This window comes from Oncorhynchus mykiss, unplaced genomic scaffold (assembly GCF_013265735.2).
Source record: "Oncorhynchus mykiss isolate Arlee unplaced genomic scaffold, USDA_OmykA_1.1 un_scaffold_249, whole genome shotgun sequence".
Lineage (NCBI taxonomy): Eukaryota > Metazoa > Chordata > Actinopteri > Salmoniformes > Salmonidae > Oncorhynchus > Oncorhynchus mykiss.
The window spans coordinates 10,929-26,405 of record NW_023493708.1 but is presented as its reverse complement, the minus strand read 5'-3'; the positions used below and the strand labels follow the sequence as shown (position 1 = coordinate 26,405).

The following is a 15,477-nucleotide window of genomic DNA, read 5'->3' as shown; positions in this document are numbered from 1 at the left end:
GTGTTTGTGCTGTAGATTTTATGATTTGAACCCATTCACCGACAGAGCTAATATTTTATTCCCTTTAGCCTGCATATTTTGTGTATACTGTTGATCGAATCTCATTGTACATCTGACTAACGGCTGATGTCATTTCGGGGACTTTTACAGCTGCACAGGTAGGGCCAGTAATTGCGTAACTATTCTCCAGTCCTGAAGCTGTTGTGTGCCAATGTACACAGAAGCAACCATTAAAAGCAGATCCAAAACAGATCCACTGAGATCATTTGTAGTAAAGGTAAATACATGACCATTTCCTGTCTTTTTCATGACGTTGTCCCCCTCGACCGATCAACCAAAGAACAGGTCAGTCCCTCAAGCTTACCTGTAGGGGTGTGTTAGGCAGCATACCACCCTGCGTCCCACTGCTGGCTTGCCTCTGAAGCTAAGCAAAGCAAGGCTGGTCCTGGTCGGTCCCTGGATGGAAGTGGTGTTGAAGGGCCAGTAATAATCACTCTTTCCTCTGGTCTAATATATATATATATATATATATACACACACACACACACACACACACACACACACACACACACACACACACACACTACCGTTCAAAAGTTTGGGGTCACTTAGAAATGTCCTTGTTTTTGAAAGAAAAGCACATTTTTTTGTCCATTAAAATAACATAAAATTGCTCAAAAATAAAGTGTAGACATTGTCAATGTTGTAAATGACTATTGTAGCTGGAAATGGGAGATTTTAAATGTAATATCTACATAGGTGTAGAGGCCCATTATCAGCAACCATCACTCCTGTGTTCCAATGCGTTGTACGAGATCTTCAGTTTCTTGGCAATTTCTCACATGGAATAGCCTTCATTTCTCAGAACAAGAATAGACTGACGAGTTTCAGAAGACAGATCTTTGTTTCTGGCCATTTTGAGCCTGTAATCGAACCCACAAATGCTGATGCTCCAGATACTCAACTAGTCTAAAGAAGGCCAGTTTTATTGCTTCTTTAATCAGAACAACAGTTTTCAGCTATGCTAACATAATTGCAAAAGGGTTTTCTAATGATCAATTAGCCTTTTAAAATGATAAACCTGGATTAGCTATATCTCCCAATGCCCCAGGATAGTGATTAGGGACATTGCCCTGTGTAGGGTGCCGTCTTTCGGATGGGATATTAAACTTGTGTCCTGACTCTCTGTGGTCACTAAAGATCCCCGGTGTCCTGGCTACATTCCAAATCTGTCCCTCATACCATCATGGCCATCTAATCATCCACAGTTTTCAATTAGCTCATTCAACCCCCCTCCTCTCCCCTGTAACTATTCTCCAGGTCGTTGCTGTAAATGAGAATGTGTTCTCAGTCAACTTACCTGGTAAAATAAGGGTTAAATAAATGGACTATGTCATGTAACGCACCCAGACAAACCCACACACACACACACACACGTATGGACAAATATAATAAAACACGTCAACAGAAGTCTTTCAAATGATGTACAGTGCATTTGGAAAGTATTCAGACCCATTGACTTTTCCCACAATTTTTTTTACATTACAGCTTTATTCTAAAATTGACTAGAGTGACCCTAAGCACACAGCCAAGACAACGTAGGAGTGGCTTTGGGACGAGTCTCTGAATGTCCTTGAGTGGCCCAGCCTGAGCCCAGACTTAAACCCGATCTAAGATAACTGGAGAGACCTGAAAATAGCTGTGCAGTGACGCTCCCCATCCAACCTGACAGGGCTTGAGATGATCTGCAGAGAAGAATGGGAGAAACTCCCCAAATACAGGTGGCCAAGCTTTAGCATCATACCCAAGAAAACTCGAGGCTGTAATCGCTGCCAAAGGTGCTTCAACAAAGTACTGAGTAAAGGGTCTGAATACCTATGTAAATGTGATGTGTTTTTTATTTTAAATACATTTGCACAAATTTCTAAAAACCTGTTTTTGCTTTGTCATTATGGGGTATTGTGTGTAGACTGATGAGGCGGAACAAGTATTTAATCAATTTAGAATAAGGCTGTAACGTAACAAAATGTGGAAAAAGTCAAGGGGTCTGAATACTTTCAGAATGCACTGTACGTCTCTGGCTACTATTTGCATGTTCCTTCCTATGTTGTCTTTGGTGGTTTGCCATGCAAAAGAGGTTTGGGACCACTCCCATAACACATAGCAGATAAACTAACCAACAGCAAAATTGGAACATGCATTTATTTTTTAGATACAGTGAATCAATGACATTTTCTCCTGCCATCATAGATATGGTAAAAGTGAGGTAGCAACAACATTTATTTTTCTCTTCTGTCAACACAGAAAATCTCTTGCAAGTAAATCAAAGATTGACTAACAGTTTGAGAATGTGGTGTGATTTTCTGAGATGTAGGATAAACCCAGCCTGCACACCATTCCAGTGGCGACCCGTCATTCAGGGCAGGTGGGGCTCAAAACAGGTTGAGCAGCCAGAATGACGGGTCACCACTGGAATGGTGTGTAGGCTAGCACAACAAGGTGAGTCCAAAAATGTAACGTATGCTGGAGCATAAATGATGTAATATGCCATGGAGATATGTATATTCTAGCTAAGAAAGTAATACTAAGTGTATGTTGTGTAGTAAGTTGTTAGTAGCCATGTGCCTCACCCTAATAATTTGTTCCCTTTCCCCCTCATAACTTAGCCTACTGTTTTGACTTGATGGTGCACATGTAGCCTATAGCCTGTTTTAGAGAAACGTCATCATCGAATATTGTAAGAGCTTTCATTGTCTGCTTATATGCCCCCTTTATTCATCCTACGGTTCTGACTTGGTGTACAGGGAGTATACTGTAAGAACGGCCCATGTTCTGAATTCTGTCGCTGTACATTTCAAAAGTGCTGAACAAATAGTTATATTGACTTCGTCCGTCTTAGCTCGCTCATTAATGTCTTCATCGAAATTACGGATTGCCTCTTATGCGCTCATCGTTCCCTTATGCCATAGTTTGTACATTGCAATTGTCAGTAGAAACCACATCTGCACCATTCACAAGTTATCACGCTTGAAACATACCGTAACAATTGCAGAGGTCTCTACAATAACCCGGTTTTTGACAAATCAGTCATTGTGACACAATACTGCAAATGAAAAATCAGATCACAATGTACACTATGCGTTCATCTGTTCAAACAAGCAAAGCAGATCAAATCTCTGAGTCAACTCAACACTGAGGCAACAGGTGGGTTTGGTATCTCTCTCTGCCTAGCCAGCACTCGTCCATACCTGACAACACAGACAGACCACCTCTTCACACACATCTGTCTTTCTGTGGAAATACCCACTGCTAAGTATTCTTACCATCATACACCCCATCAAAAGTACAGTACCCACCTATAGCTCCATCATCCTGTCTGAATGCACCTGACACTATGGGACTGGAGACTGAGGTGGTCTCATGATCCTACCTCTAATCTAATTGGACGGAAACACTATAGGGATCCTTGGGTGACGGATTTGAGATGCGATCTGTTTTGTCACTGCACGTGAAGTTGAAAAGAAGTTCCAGATATAGTTACAGTACATAGAACGTTGGAGTTATGAAGTTGGGATATATAGAAGAGTTCTAGATCGTTATAGGCTCTAGAAAAATGATAGCATGGAGCGCCAAGTATCCAGCATTATATTTTGACATCGTCTTAAGTTAAAAAAAAAGTGTCAAAAGATTTCATATCAAGGGGTTCATTCCCCTTATGGAAAGTCCTTTATTGGATGTAAAGCGACTATGATCTCACCTGTGATATGGTTACTACCTGTGGTGCGGTGTTGAGTCAGAGGTGTGTGCGTGTCTGTACAGCTGGCCCTGTTGATTCTTCCAGGCCAGAGGTGACTCATTTAAAGCCCCATGGCGTTAACCTGCTTATTAGCTGTGTTGCTCATTGAATGATATCATGATATGGCTGCTGCTTGATACTGAAACCTATATTGGCAAGTCTCTCGTAACATTTCACAGCCTTATACAGACTTTATCGGCCTAGCTTTCAACAGGTCCAAAGACAAGAATTTCAGTTCACTTCAAGGACAAATAGCCAACTAAACCTATGCTTGAAATATGAAAAGAAAAACAATACTTTAAACCACCTCAATGGAAACATTTTAAATATAGCCTGCGATCTCCTCATGACACTCGTTACCCAACTTTCATTTCCCTCAGCCGTCCTTTTCTATTATGACCAAACATCCAAGGTGACGAGATAGACGTTACAACCCCCCCCCCCCCCCCCCCCCGAAGCATTGCAACAAATATCAGATGCGTCCGTGAAACTCTAAACTAAATCAATCCCTTTATTGACTTACAGTAAAAAGCCTCTGCCTGACTGTAGTGGAGGGGTGGGGGTGGGGGGTGGGGTGCATTTTAACACAGCAGAGATAATGACTACATCATTATTACTATGTCTTTGGAGGCCGTGTCTGAATGGCTGGGGGGGAGAGGGCCTGGTGTAAATCAAATAAAGACATGGAGAGGAGAGGGCGTATAGAACCAGTCTGGAATCCTCAGGGACTTTAGGAAGAGATTCCAGTAAATGTCCATGATGTATTCGTCCCTGTGCTTTTACAGGTAGTTGGGGTTCAGGGAGCTGTTTGTAAAGGACAGACATAACCGGGTGGTGTGAAGCGTTAAGTATGGAGGAAACGTAATTATGGATATCATGTCCTGGGCTCTGAGGGGTGAGCCATGTTGGAGCCGGACCTCTGGAGGGAATTTCTTTGTCTAGTCTTAATTCTGAAATGCTCTGGCTGCTATTGAGAGGATTGACTGATCCTCAGTAGCTACAGCCCCTGGCAGAGTGGAGAGTTTTACACACTACTATCTTCTAGCCAGGAAACCTTATCTGATACTAAAAAAAATGTACTCGATTTCACTGAGTTCAAAACTGACTTTACCCAGATGAGCAGTGAGCACCCCATTCCATAGAAGCCTCTTAGTAACAGCGGCATATCTAGACTCCGCTGAGCTCAATGTCAATTTGTCAAAGTAGCAGGAGATAGCAAAGAGAGGAAAAGGGCTACGTCGAATCCAAAGTTGGATATCGGTCAGGCTTTAAATTGGCCTTGTTCTTGAAACCATGTGTAGTGCTGCTCTGGTAATGAATAGCAGCTATAAAACAGGTTATGACATCCAATTCATTCCTCTTACCTTTTCACTCTCATGCATTGGTTTTATTCTACAACCTCAGGGAATGAAATTGGAATGAAACCTAAATATTTGATGCTTGTTAATGTAAAATGTTCAATTATTCAGTGGAGGTGATAAGAACAAGTAGGCCTAGCGTCAACGCAAGTAGCCATATCACGCCATTCCCATAACTTCAGATCTCCACCAGCCATTTACTCCATTACTCCTAAATCAACAGCCAGCTTCACTAATGACACCCATCCATCCAAACCATAATAACGGCAGCCGAGGTAAGTTACACTTTAAGCAACGGGAGGAGGAGGTTGCATTTATACTATGCTGATCCAACCCCTCTATCCATCTCTCTAACAACAGCAACTACAGGATCCTAGAGGCTCACAACCAGCTCCATGATGACATCAGACTGTCTGATGCTTTCGCTAATCAGATCTCTGCCATTGGCTGACTGCATTAGTGTGGCGTGATATGGTTACTACAGCATTCACAGCTGTTTTCTGACTGGCCAAAGTAATGCTCAAGGAGCTCACACTATTAGTCTGGAGACATTGGCTGTTTCTGAGGTAGGGCCATTAGGGCCACTTAAGGTCTGGCTGGTTAACAGAGAGAAATAACATGTCAATGGGAGAGCGAGGCCCGCTCCTCCTCCTCATCCTCCTCTCTGCCTCCTCTCTATGAATAATAGAGAAGACTTGTTCTAGTCACTGACACATCCACCTTCTGCTCTTTTATTTATTTAACCTTTGTTTAACTAGGCAAGTCAGTTAAGAACAAATTCTTATTTATAATGAAGGCCTACCAAAAGTCAGAGGCCTCCTTGCAGGGACGGGAGCTGGGATTAAAAATAAAAATATAGGACAAAACACACCGTACGACAAGAGACACCACAACGCTACATAAAGAGAGACCTTAAGACAACAACACAGCATGGTAGCAACACATGACAACAACCCGGTAGCAACAAAACATGGCAGCAGACCAACATGTTAGCAGCACAAAACATGGTACAAACATTATTGGGCACAGACAACAGCACAAAGGGCAAGAAGGTCATGACCCTCAGACTACATCCTCCAGGAAAACATAAATAAACACAATGTTTTTGTACCAATCAGTGAAATACGTAGGCCCACTGAATGGTAGGTAGTTGTAAAAAGATGAATCTCCTTCACAAGTATCTGAGAAATCTGTATCATAGTTTCTCTGTACACTCCATTTTCTACAATGTTAAATGTAAAACAAATCAAATTTAGAGACACAGGAGTCATCATACAACAAGGACTGTGCCAACTGAGCTAGTCTACCAAGAGACACTCAAATGAGTGAAGAATAATTCTGGGTCAAGTTGTTGTTTGTTTTCTGGAAGAGCCACGGACTGGGTACTTACTGTCAGAGAGATCCTCCACTTGAAGTTCTCTCCATATGACTAGAATCAAGATCAATTCATTCAATACCCTAATGCACCGATTAATACACTTACAGACCAACTATACGGGGCACGTTAGCATAAGGGAACCAACCGTAAGCATTGTAATCAACAAGAGGCTTCAGCGGTCGCAGAAGGCCTTCCTGTTTGGACACAGTGGGAAACATCTAGGCCTACATCTCAGCAGCCTGGACATTTTCTGGGATGGAGCATACCATTGGGAACACCAATCGGAGCAGGATTGGAGCTGGGCAAATCCAGGGGAGGAGGACTCTCCATTTTTAAAGTAATCCCCTCCCTCTCCCCGTGTCCACCCCAACTGAAGCCCACCCATCTGGGATAATCCGTTAGGACAGCTGGTGTGTCAGAAAACGTCCATGACAACCTTCATGACTGACGTCGGTCAACTATGACATAACAGCACGGGAGCATAGCACAACGTAAGAACATACTGTACATGCAAGCAAACACTTCAATGCACTTTCAGAAACTGCCACGAGAAATACGTGTTATGGTAATGACAACTGTAGAGGACAGTGTGTGTGTGTGTGTGTGTGTGTGTGTGTGTGTCAGCGACTACGACAGTGACAGTCGGGGGTGGTCTCGGTATGTCACGTGCAGATGGCTCGGTGGTTACGTAAAAGCATTTGAGGATTTCAGTAAGAGCCATTGTAAGGGATGTAATCATCCCAAACAACAGATTGGTCCCTTGGATGGAATTTGTGCGGTACAGTATTTGGAGAGCTCGGCTCAGCCACAAAACTCCCTGCCGTAATGGTCAGGTGCCCAATATGATTATTTCATCAAACAAATGTTATATCTAAGAGTTGTGGGAATAATAAGGAACACAAACAGATTAAACAATAAAAATGTTTCATTGATAGAAATTCAGTATGTGAGAGCATGTGATGGCTGGTTGTTCAATACTACAACCACAACATTCAAACAAACCAATCTCAGTTCACCTCAACAAAACACAGTAATCTTGAAATCAATCAATCCGCACCACTTTCCTAGAACCTCTCTCCACTACAGATAAATCAAGTCACTGGAACGTCATCTGTGGAGACTCATGGAAAAGGGTGAATAATCAGACCTTTGTGAGAAGAATGTAACCAGGAAGACAATAGATTTATGTTGTTAGCTCAATGGCACAATCAGAAGGAGTGTGGGTTAGAGTCCAGAGAGATGAAATCATGTCTCCAGGTAGCCAGGGCTGGATTACCATAATGGCTTGTAGGGCATGTCACCCCCCCAGACGGCATATGAGGGTGATTTTCATGAAACTCATTTGAAAATGTCTGTAGCAAATTGAGTTTAAAAACCATGATGCATCTGCAAAAATAAACTACCATTCTGAGGACTAGAATGTGTATGTCACGTTCTGACCTTTATTTCCTTTGTTTTGTCATTATTTAGGATGGTCAGGGCGTGAGTTGGGGTGGGCAGTCTATGTTTGTTTTTCTATGATTTTGGGATTTCTATGTTTCGGCCTAGTATGGTTCTCAATCAGAGGCAGGTGTCATTAGTTGTCTCTAATTGATAATCATACTTAGGTAGCCTGGGTTTCACTGTTTGTTTGTGGGTGTTTGTTTCCGTGTCTGTTTTTCACCACACGGTACTGTTTTGGTTTTCGTTCGTTTCACGTTTATTGTTTTTGTATCAGTTGTGTTCATGTTGAGTATTTCTTATTAAAAGAACCATGGACACTTACCACGCTGCATATTGGTCCTCCGATCCTTCTCGCCTCTCCTCTTCAGACGAAGAGGAGGAAAACCTTTACAGTGTAGCTTTTAAATAAAGACATTTTCACCTGAATTTGATACATTTTCAACCAAATTCTCATTACTGAAATTAGTATGGATTTAATTAAAATTGGCTCATGTTATATATAATATTTATAAAAAGCTAACTTATTTGAATAAAACACAAAATTATGTTGCTGTAGTTTGTCCCATAAATCATACAAATTGTATAATAGTTTAAGTTGACATTGTACACAATAAATATTATGGTTTAAACACAGTGTCTGTGTCTCATTACCATAACACTTTTTCAAGTTCCTGTAAAAACTCCAATCAGTAAAAAATAAAAGTAGTAGTACATAGACAAGCCCAAGTTTAGTTCATTTGTTCACTTATATGCCTCCAGAATTAGGTTCTTATTCCCAAACACCCGCTTTACACCATTTGTCCTTCTCATTACCGAAATGGCTAAAAAGCTCAAATTGGGAAAAAGTCTGATTCAATTTTATTATAATAATAAATGTCAAATTAAATATTTGTATTTTCAGTGTTATGTTTAACTCGGGCCTTTTCATTATGGGAGATGTTTTTATTTTTTATATTAGAAATATTGATTTGTTTATTCATTTTTGGGACTTTGAAAACTGTTACGGTAATGAGAATGTTGGTACAATGCATAATATCTGATATAGATCATTACAGATCTTAATCTCAGTGATTCAACAGGAAATGTTGTGAAAAGTGACACCGTTTTGTGAGAATGACCCATGAACACGTTATAAGCCATGACAAAGTGTAGAATTGCAGGAATTTAGCTTTAAAACGGCAAAATATTCTCTCAGCCTCATGGAAAAATTTATAGAATAGCATGAGATTAGCTACAAAACTGTAGCTGTGCTAGTCCGGCCCTGCAGGTATCCCCTTGGCACTGATCTAGGATGTGCTTACAGGCCCATATTCCTGACCTTAACATTTAGGGGAGTAAAACACTAAACAGACCTTAGATCAAGAGTCAGAGAATACAAATCACCTGAGCCCATACTGTGAGGCCATAGACATCACTGGGGGCGAGCTCCCTGCCCTCCAAGACATCTACTCAAAGCGGTGTTTGACGAGGGCCCAGAAGGTCGTCAAGGACTCCTGTCACCCGAGCCAGGAACCATTCACTCTGTTACCATCTGGTAAGCGGTATCTGAGCATCTGGTCTCGGACCAACAGGCTCAGAGACAGCTTCTACCACCAGGCCATCAGACTACTTAACAGCTAACCGTAGCTGTCTCCCTGCACAGACCCGGGCCCGGTTTCCCGATAGCGAAGGAAACTTAGGCTGGCGCGTGTTTTAACCATGCATCTTTCCCACAACGGCAAAAGACATAACATGTGTTTCCCAAAAGTGTGTCATTGAGGCATGTGTCGATACTGATAGGATCAAAAGAAAGGCAGCGCTGCTCTCGGGTCAACTTTCTCCAATCAAATCTTACCTTAGCATTAGAATTACTCCACAACACTGACAACGGATCAGTTCCTCGAGAAATATTATCACCTATGGCTGCAAACATTGAGACGGCTTATTCTAATGCTTACCCTATAATAATGCACTAAATCAAGATTTGACACATCATTGTGCACATTAGGCTACAAATCATGAAACATATTGAGGCAAAAATTACAGACAGTAGCCAAATCAAACTCAATTGAATGAAAATGAAATGTATTTCAATATCATTTAAATATACGGGCCTATGAAGCCTATACTGTAGGAATGTTATTTAAACTTTTCATGCAGTCATCTCAGTTCTATTTGAAGCATCGTTTTATCCTGCTTGTTTGTAAAAAATTGCAAAGACATTGGCAACAGAGAGACAGATACGCGTCTTGATTCTATGTATGGCGGAGATCTTCTGTGAAGAAAGTGACGCGGTTGGGAAAACACATCTAACGAAGCACTAAGCTGTTCCACAAGTGGTCTGAGGCAGTCGGGAAATAACACACGTTTTCAAGGGCACATTTTGTAACGATTGTTTTGGGGAACAGCTCGGAGATTCAACAATGCTCCTACAAAAGGTTCTAACGATGAACTTAGCCTGAAGATGCTTTTGGGAAACCGGGCCCGGCACCTTAGTGACTGTTGCCACTGACTCTCCACATTTTAGTCACTTTATATGTAAATACAGTCATACTTGACACAGCACATTAATGATCTATTCTGTATATCCTATTGTGCACATACCAATATATTACTCTGCATACTACCTCTTCTATTACTTATTTATTATTGATTATTATTAATAATAGTACTGGAATGTTGAGGTAGCTAGCACACGAGCATTTCACTGCACCTTTCATACCTGCTGTATAAACTGTGTACGTGACAAAAAACATTTGATTTGACAGGCAGGCCATCATCAGTGGGGAATGTCATAGGAAAGGCCTTCCTGTTTGAAATCAGATAAATAACTCCTCTCTGAGTCAGAGCTCCATGGAAGAACACAGTCTACATGCAGGCTTATTGGTATGGGACATGACTGAGTGAGGCAGATGTACAGTCAGTCAGTGTGTTCATGTCTCCTCCTGCAAACAGACTAGATATCCATGACAATGAGGCAACCAAGTACATGAAGTGACATCCCTCCCCTTCAGGCCCTCTTATAGAGTGGTTCAGTTCCTAAGTGTCCAAACGCAAAACACAGAGTCATAGGCACGTACACACACACTTACTCACACACGCAGACAGGCACACACACATAACGGTTGTCAACCACTATGACTAACTGGCCAAGTCAAGTAGGCAACTTTTCCTCAATTAAGTAAATCAAATGTTGGCTATTCCCAAATGAGAATAGAGACACAGCACAGAGAGTGGAAAAGATTGGGCACTAGGCTGACAACAGAACATAGTGTTGTGTTATTCCTCTGTGTTCTCTACAGTATCCTATCTGACAGTGTTACACAACACCACCTCCTCATTGGTTGATTCCCCTCTGTGCTGATTGCAGGCAACATTCCAAGGATGTGCTACTGACCCAATACATTCTCAGAGTGAACAGGGCGGCATGTGTAACACAGAAAGACCGACTTCAGCAATTTCTCAAACACCATCAATGTATGTAAGCTTCCTGTAGCAGAACTCAAATGCAAGTTACTCTGGGGTAGCAGGTAGCCTAGTGGTTAGAGCGTTGGGCCAGTAACTGAAAGGTAACAAGATCAAAATCTGTCGTTATTCCCCTGAACAAGGCAGTTAACCTACTGATCCCCGGTAAGCCGTCATTGTAAATAAGAATGTATTCTTAACTGACTTGCCTAGTTAAATAAAGGTTACATATAAATATATATATATATATATATATATATATATATGTGCATACAGGTAGTCAGGGAAACATAATTTAACATAGTTCTGGATTTCACAATACAGAACATAAACCATTTCCTATCTCAGTTACTCAACAGTGAGTGATGTATGCTAGCTAGTCTAGGTTCCATGTTTTCTCTGAGATTGTGTCTGTCAATCAAATGTAAGTAAGCTACAAAGCACTCAGGTTCAAGGCCATGTTTGCACAGGGCCACACCTCCAATCAAGAGAGCTCTTACAGTGAGGACTTTGATACCTCCTGCTACAATAAAGTTGCTGTACTTTGCTGCATGGTCCTTCTATTGACTTCATTCAGCAGTATTACAGTAAATAACCTGAATATGGGTCACATATTCGGTTTACATACTTACTGTATAATTGTAAATATTATACATGACTGTACATATGACCACTATTTTTGTCAGAATATAACCTAAATCACGACTTGTGAACGTACAAAAGGGCATTGCAACCAGTCACAACCCTGTGGCATAGAAGCTACGGTTAATAAACGGGCAGTGTGGACAGGTGTGAAAGACAAAAAAGTGCATCCCAAATGGCACCATATTCCCAATAGTGCACTACTTTTGACCAGAGCCCTATTCCGATTAATCGGAATAGCCGATTAATTAGGGCCGATTTCAAGTTTTCATATCAATCGGAAATCTTTTTTTTTTTTTTTTACCTTTATTTAACTAGGCAAGTCAGTTTAAGAACACATTCTTATTTTCAATGACGGTCTAGGAACGATGGGTTAACAACGACAGATTTTCACCTGGTCAGCTCGGGGGATCCAATCTTGCAATCTTACAGTTAACGAGTCCAACGCAATAATGACCTGCATCTTGTTGCACTCCACAAGTAGACTGCCTGTTATGCGAATGCAGTAAGCCAAGGTAAGTTGCTAGCTAGCATTAAACTTATCTTATAAAAAACAATCAATCAATCATAATCACTAGTTAACTACACATGGTTGATGATATTACTAGATATTATCTAGCGTGTCATGCGTCGCGTATAATCTGACTGAGCATACAAGCATCTAAGTATCTGACTGAGCGGTGGTAGGCAGAAGCAGGCCCGTAAACATTCATTCAAACAGCACTTTCGTGCATTTTGCCAGCAGCTCTTCGTTGTGCATCAAGCATTGCGCTGTTTATGACTTCAAGCATATCAAGTCCCGAGATAAGGCTGGTGTAACCGAAGTAAAATGGCTGGCTAGTTAGCGCGCGCTAATAGCGTTTCAAACATCACTCGCTCGCTCTGAGCCTTGGAATGGTTGTTTCCCTTGCTCTGCATGGGTAACGCTGCTTCGAGGGTGGCTGTTGTCGTTGTGTTCCTGGTTCGAGCCCAGGGAGGAGCGAGGAGAGGGACGGAAGCTATACTGTTACACTGGCAATACTAAAGTGCCTATAAGAACATCTAATAGTCAAAGGTTAATGAAATACAAATGGTATAGAGATAAATAGTCCTATAATTCCTATAATAACTACAACCTAAAACTTCTTACCTGGGAATATTGAAGACTCATGTTAAAAGGAACCACCCGCTTTCATATGTTCTCATGTTCTGAGCAAGGAACTTAAACGTTAGCTTTCTTACATGGCACATATTGCACTTTTACTTTCTCCAACTTTGTTTTTGCATTATTTCAACAAAATTGAACATGTTTCATTATTTACTTGAGGCTAAATTGATTTTATTGATGTATTATATTAAGTTAAAATAAGTGTTCATTCAGTATTGTTGTAATTGTCATTATTACAAATAAAATAAATGTAAAAAATCAGCCGATTAATCGGTATCGGCTTTTTTGGTCCTCCAATAATCGGTATCGTATTCTTCCATTAACCAATGTGTGGGTATAACTATCTGCCAACTGAGGATAGGACTGATTAACTGTCTGCTGCTAGACATGACGTTCTAATCATTATCCTCATTTTTCCTCACGCGTTCAATAGTCTTCCCTTTAGCCCAGCGTTTCCCAAACTCGGTCCTGGGGACCCAAATGGGTGCACGTTTTGGTTTTTGCCCTAACACTACACAGCTTATTGAAATGATCAAAGCTTGATGATTAGTTGGTTAGTTGAATCAGCTGTGACGTGCCAGTGCAGAAACCAAAACATGAACGAGTTCGGGAAACGCTGTTCTAATCTTTATCCTCATGTTCCTCACCTTTCTTCAATATTGGTTGTAAGGAGATGATTTTTTAATAAAAGATTTTTAACTTATTCTAGCTACAAAAGTGTTCTTCACCATCTCAGGCGATAATATACATTTTCCTAATGCATTATTTGGCCAGTCTTCCCTTCAGCCTGAAAGACTATAACATGTATACATCGCTACATATCTAATTGGATTGCCTCACCAACATCTCACCCCCCCCCCCCCCCCCCCCCCTTACCCCCCCGAAAAACTCTAAACTCAGTAAATTAAGCAAAATACTTGTCAAGTTGTCCTTTCAAGACAAAATAGTAGACATGTGGCTCTCTTATAATGCATGGGTTACTATTGTCGCCTACTTTTAAGCCTAAATATTACACTTGGGTTAAACAAGTGGAGACGGTTCACGCCATGCCTTATAACTAACTAACTACACTTTTATACAGAGGGAGAGGCTGTGAGTGAGGAGACAAGTCCAGGTTCATCCCACCACTAGCCTACACATATGTTCAGCATTAAACCCATGCTTCAAAACACCAAGTATGTTGCCTTCAAGTTTGTTTACGTCTTCCTCTGTGTAACACTATGGAGCAATCGTACATCATCTCTGGCGAACGGATGAAGGCACCAGTAGTACAGTAAAACGCCCTGAAAGCGATACCTGGGTGCTCCGTAACACCGCCTGCCAATCCCTTCAATGCACCCTGAAACATACCCTAAAATGCGTATATTGTTGTCCATTTGGTAGCTAGTTATCATACATCTGTGTTCATTTCATTTCTACATTACAGGAGTGAGTAGCTTACATACAGCCGCGTGGCAGTGCTGTGGACGTAGCCACACGGTCAGTCAAGCTAAATAAACCGTCCTTCAAAACAATATTTAGGCTAGGTTACGATATTAATGTAACAACAACATTCATATTTGTACCGTGAGCCGCTGGTAACATTAGTTGTTATCAAGAAACGGTAGATACAAGAGCGGTAGATACAATGTAGCAACTTCTTACCTTTGAGACGGTCATATAAGATGTGTCGGCAGGTGGAAAGATTTTCCGGAGAGGACTGAACTGCAGAGGTGGATGGATGGTGGAGTGCTTCTCTTGAGGCGGGTGTCTTAATTTGCCGTATGTCTTCAATGTCTGGCTCGGTTTTGATAGCCGGCTGGCAAGTCGATTTACATGTCAGCTGTATGACTGAGGCGGTTACCATAAGGGTATTTCTGTGTCAGCTCACAGACTTCACACACACACACACACACACTCACCGCAGTGATGAAAAAAATCGACAAGCGAGGTAAAGCTCTGCGGGACCCAACCTAAGAGGGGTGGAGTGGAAAGAGCGGTGGAAAGAGCGATGTTCAGAGCTGCGGAGGGAAGGGAGAGGAGGGGGGCTCTCTCCCACAAAGAGTGGGGTTGCTATTGTAGTTCTCCCAGTCGTCTGGTCCTCTGGAAAACAGTCCCAAAGTCGTGGTCAGGCTTTGCCTTGCAACAGACCGCTCGCCTTCCGTCCACCGTGACTAAAAAGGACCCCTTTATTGACGCATAGAGAACGTGCTATAAAGTAACCCCGGGAACAATCGTGGACGGTCCCTATGGATGCGACGTAGCTGTGACCTCACAGTGCCATTGATAT

The 15,477-nt window shown here is 41.6% G+C and overlaps 1 protein-coding gene across 3 annotated transcripts in view; it reads right to left on the bottom strand.

The window, feature by feature from the left end:
* LOC110497355 (coronin-2A) overlaps window positions 1–15,477 on the bottom strand; it is a 64,350-nt gene extending 48,873 nt beyond the window's left edge. The window contains exon 1 of one of the 3 annotated variants that reach the window (XM_036973427.1): window positions 14,853–15,477. In XM_036973427.1, the coding sequence (XP_036829322.1) occupies window positions 14,853–14,867 (15 nt within the window). In that variant the 5' untranslated portion in view covers window positions 14,868–15,477. Of the gene's footprint in view, window positions 1–364; window positions 403–14,852 lie in introns of those variants that run through there. The other 2 variants (XM_036973425.1, XM_036973428.1) reach the window with 2 other exon arrangements.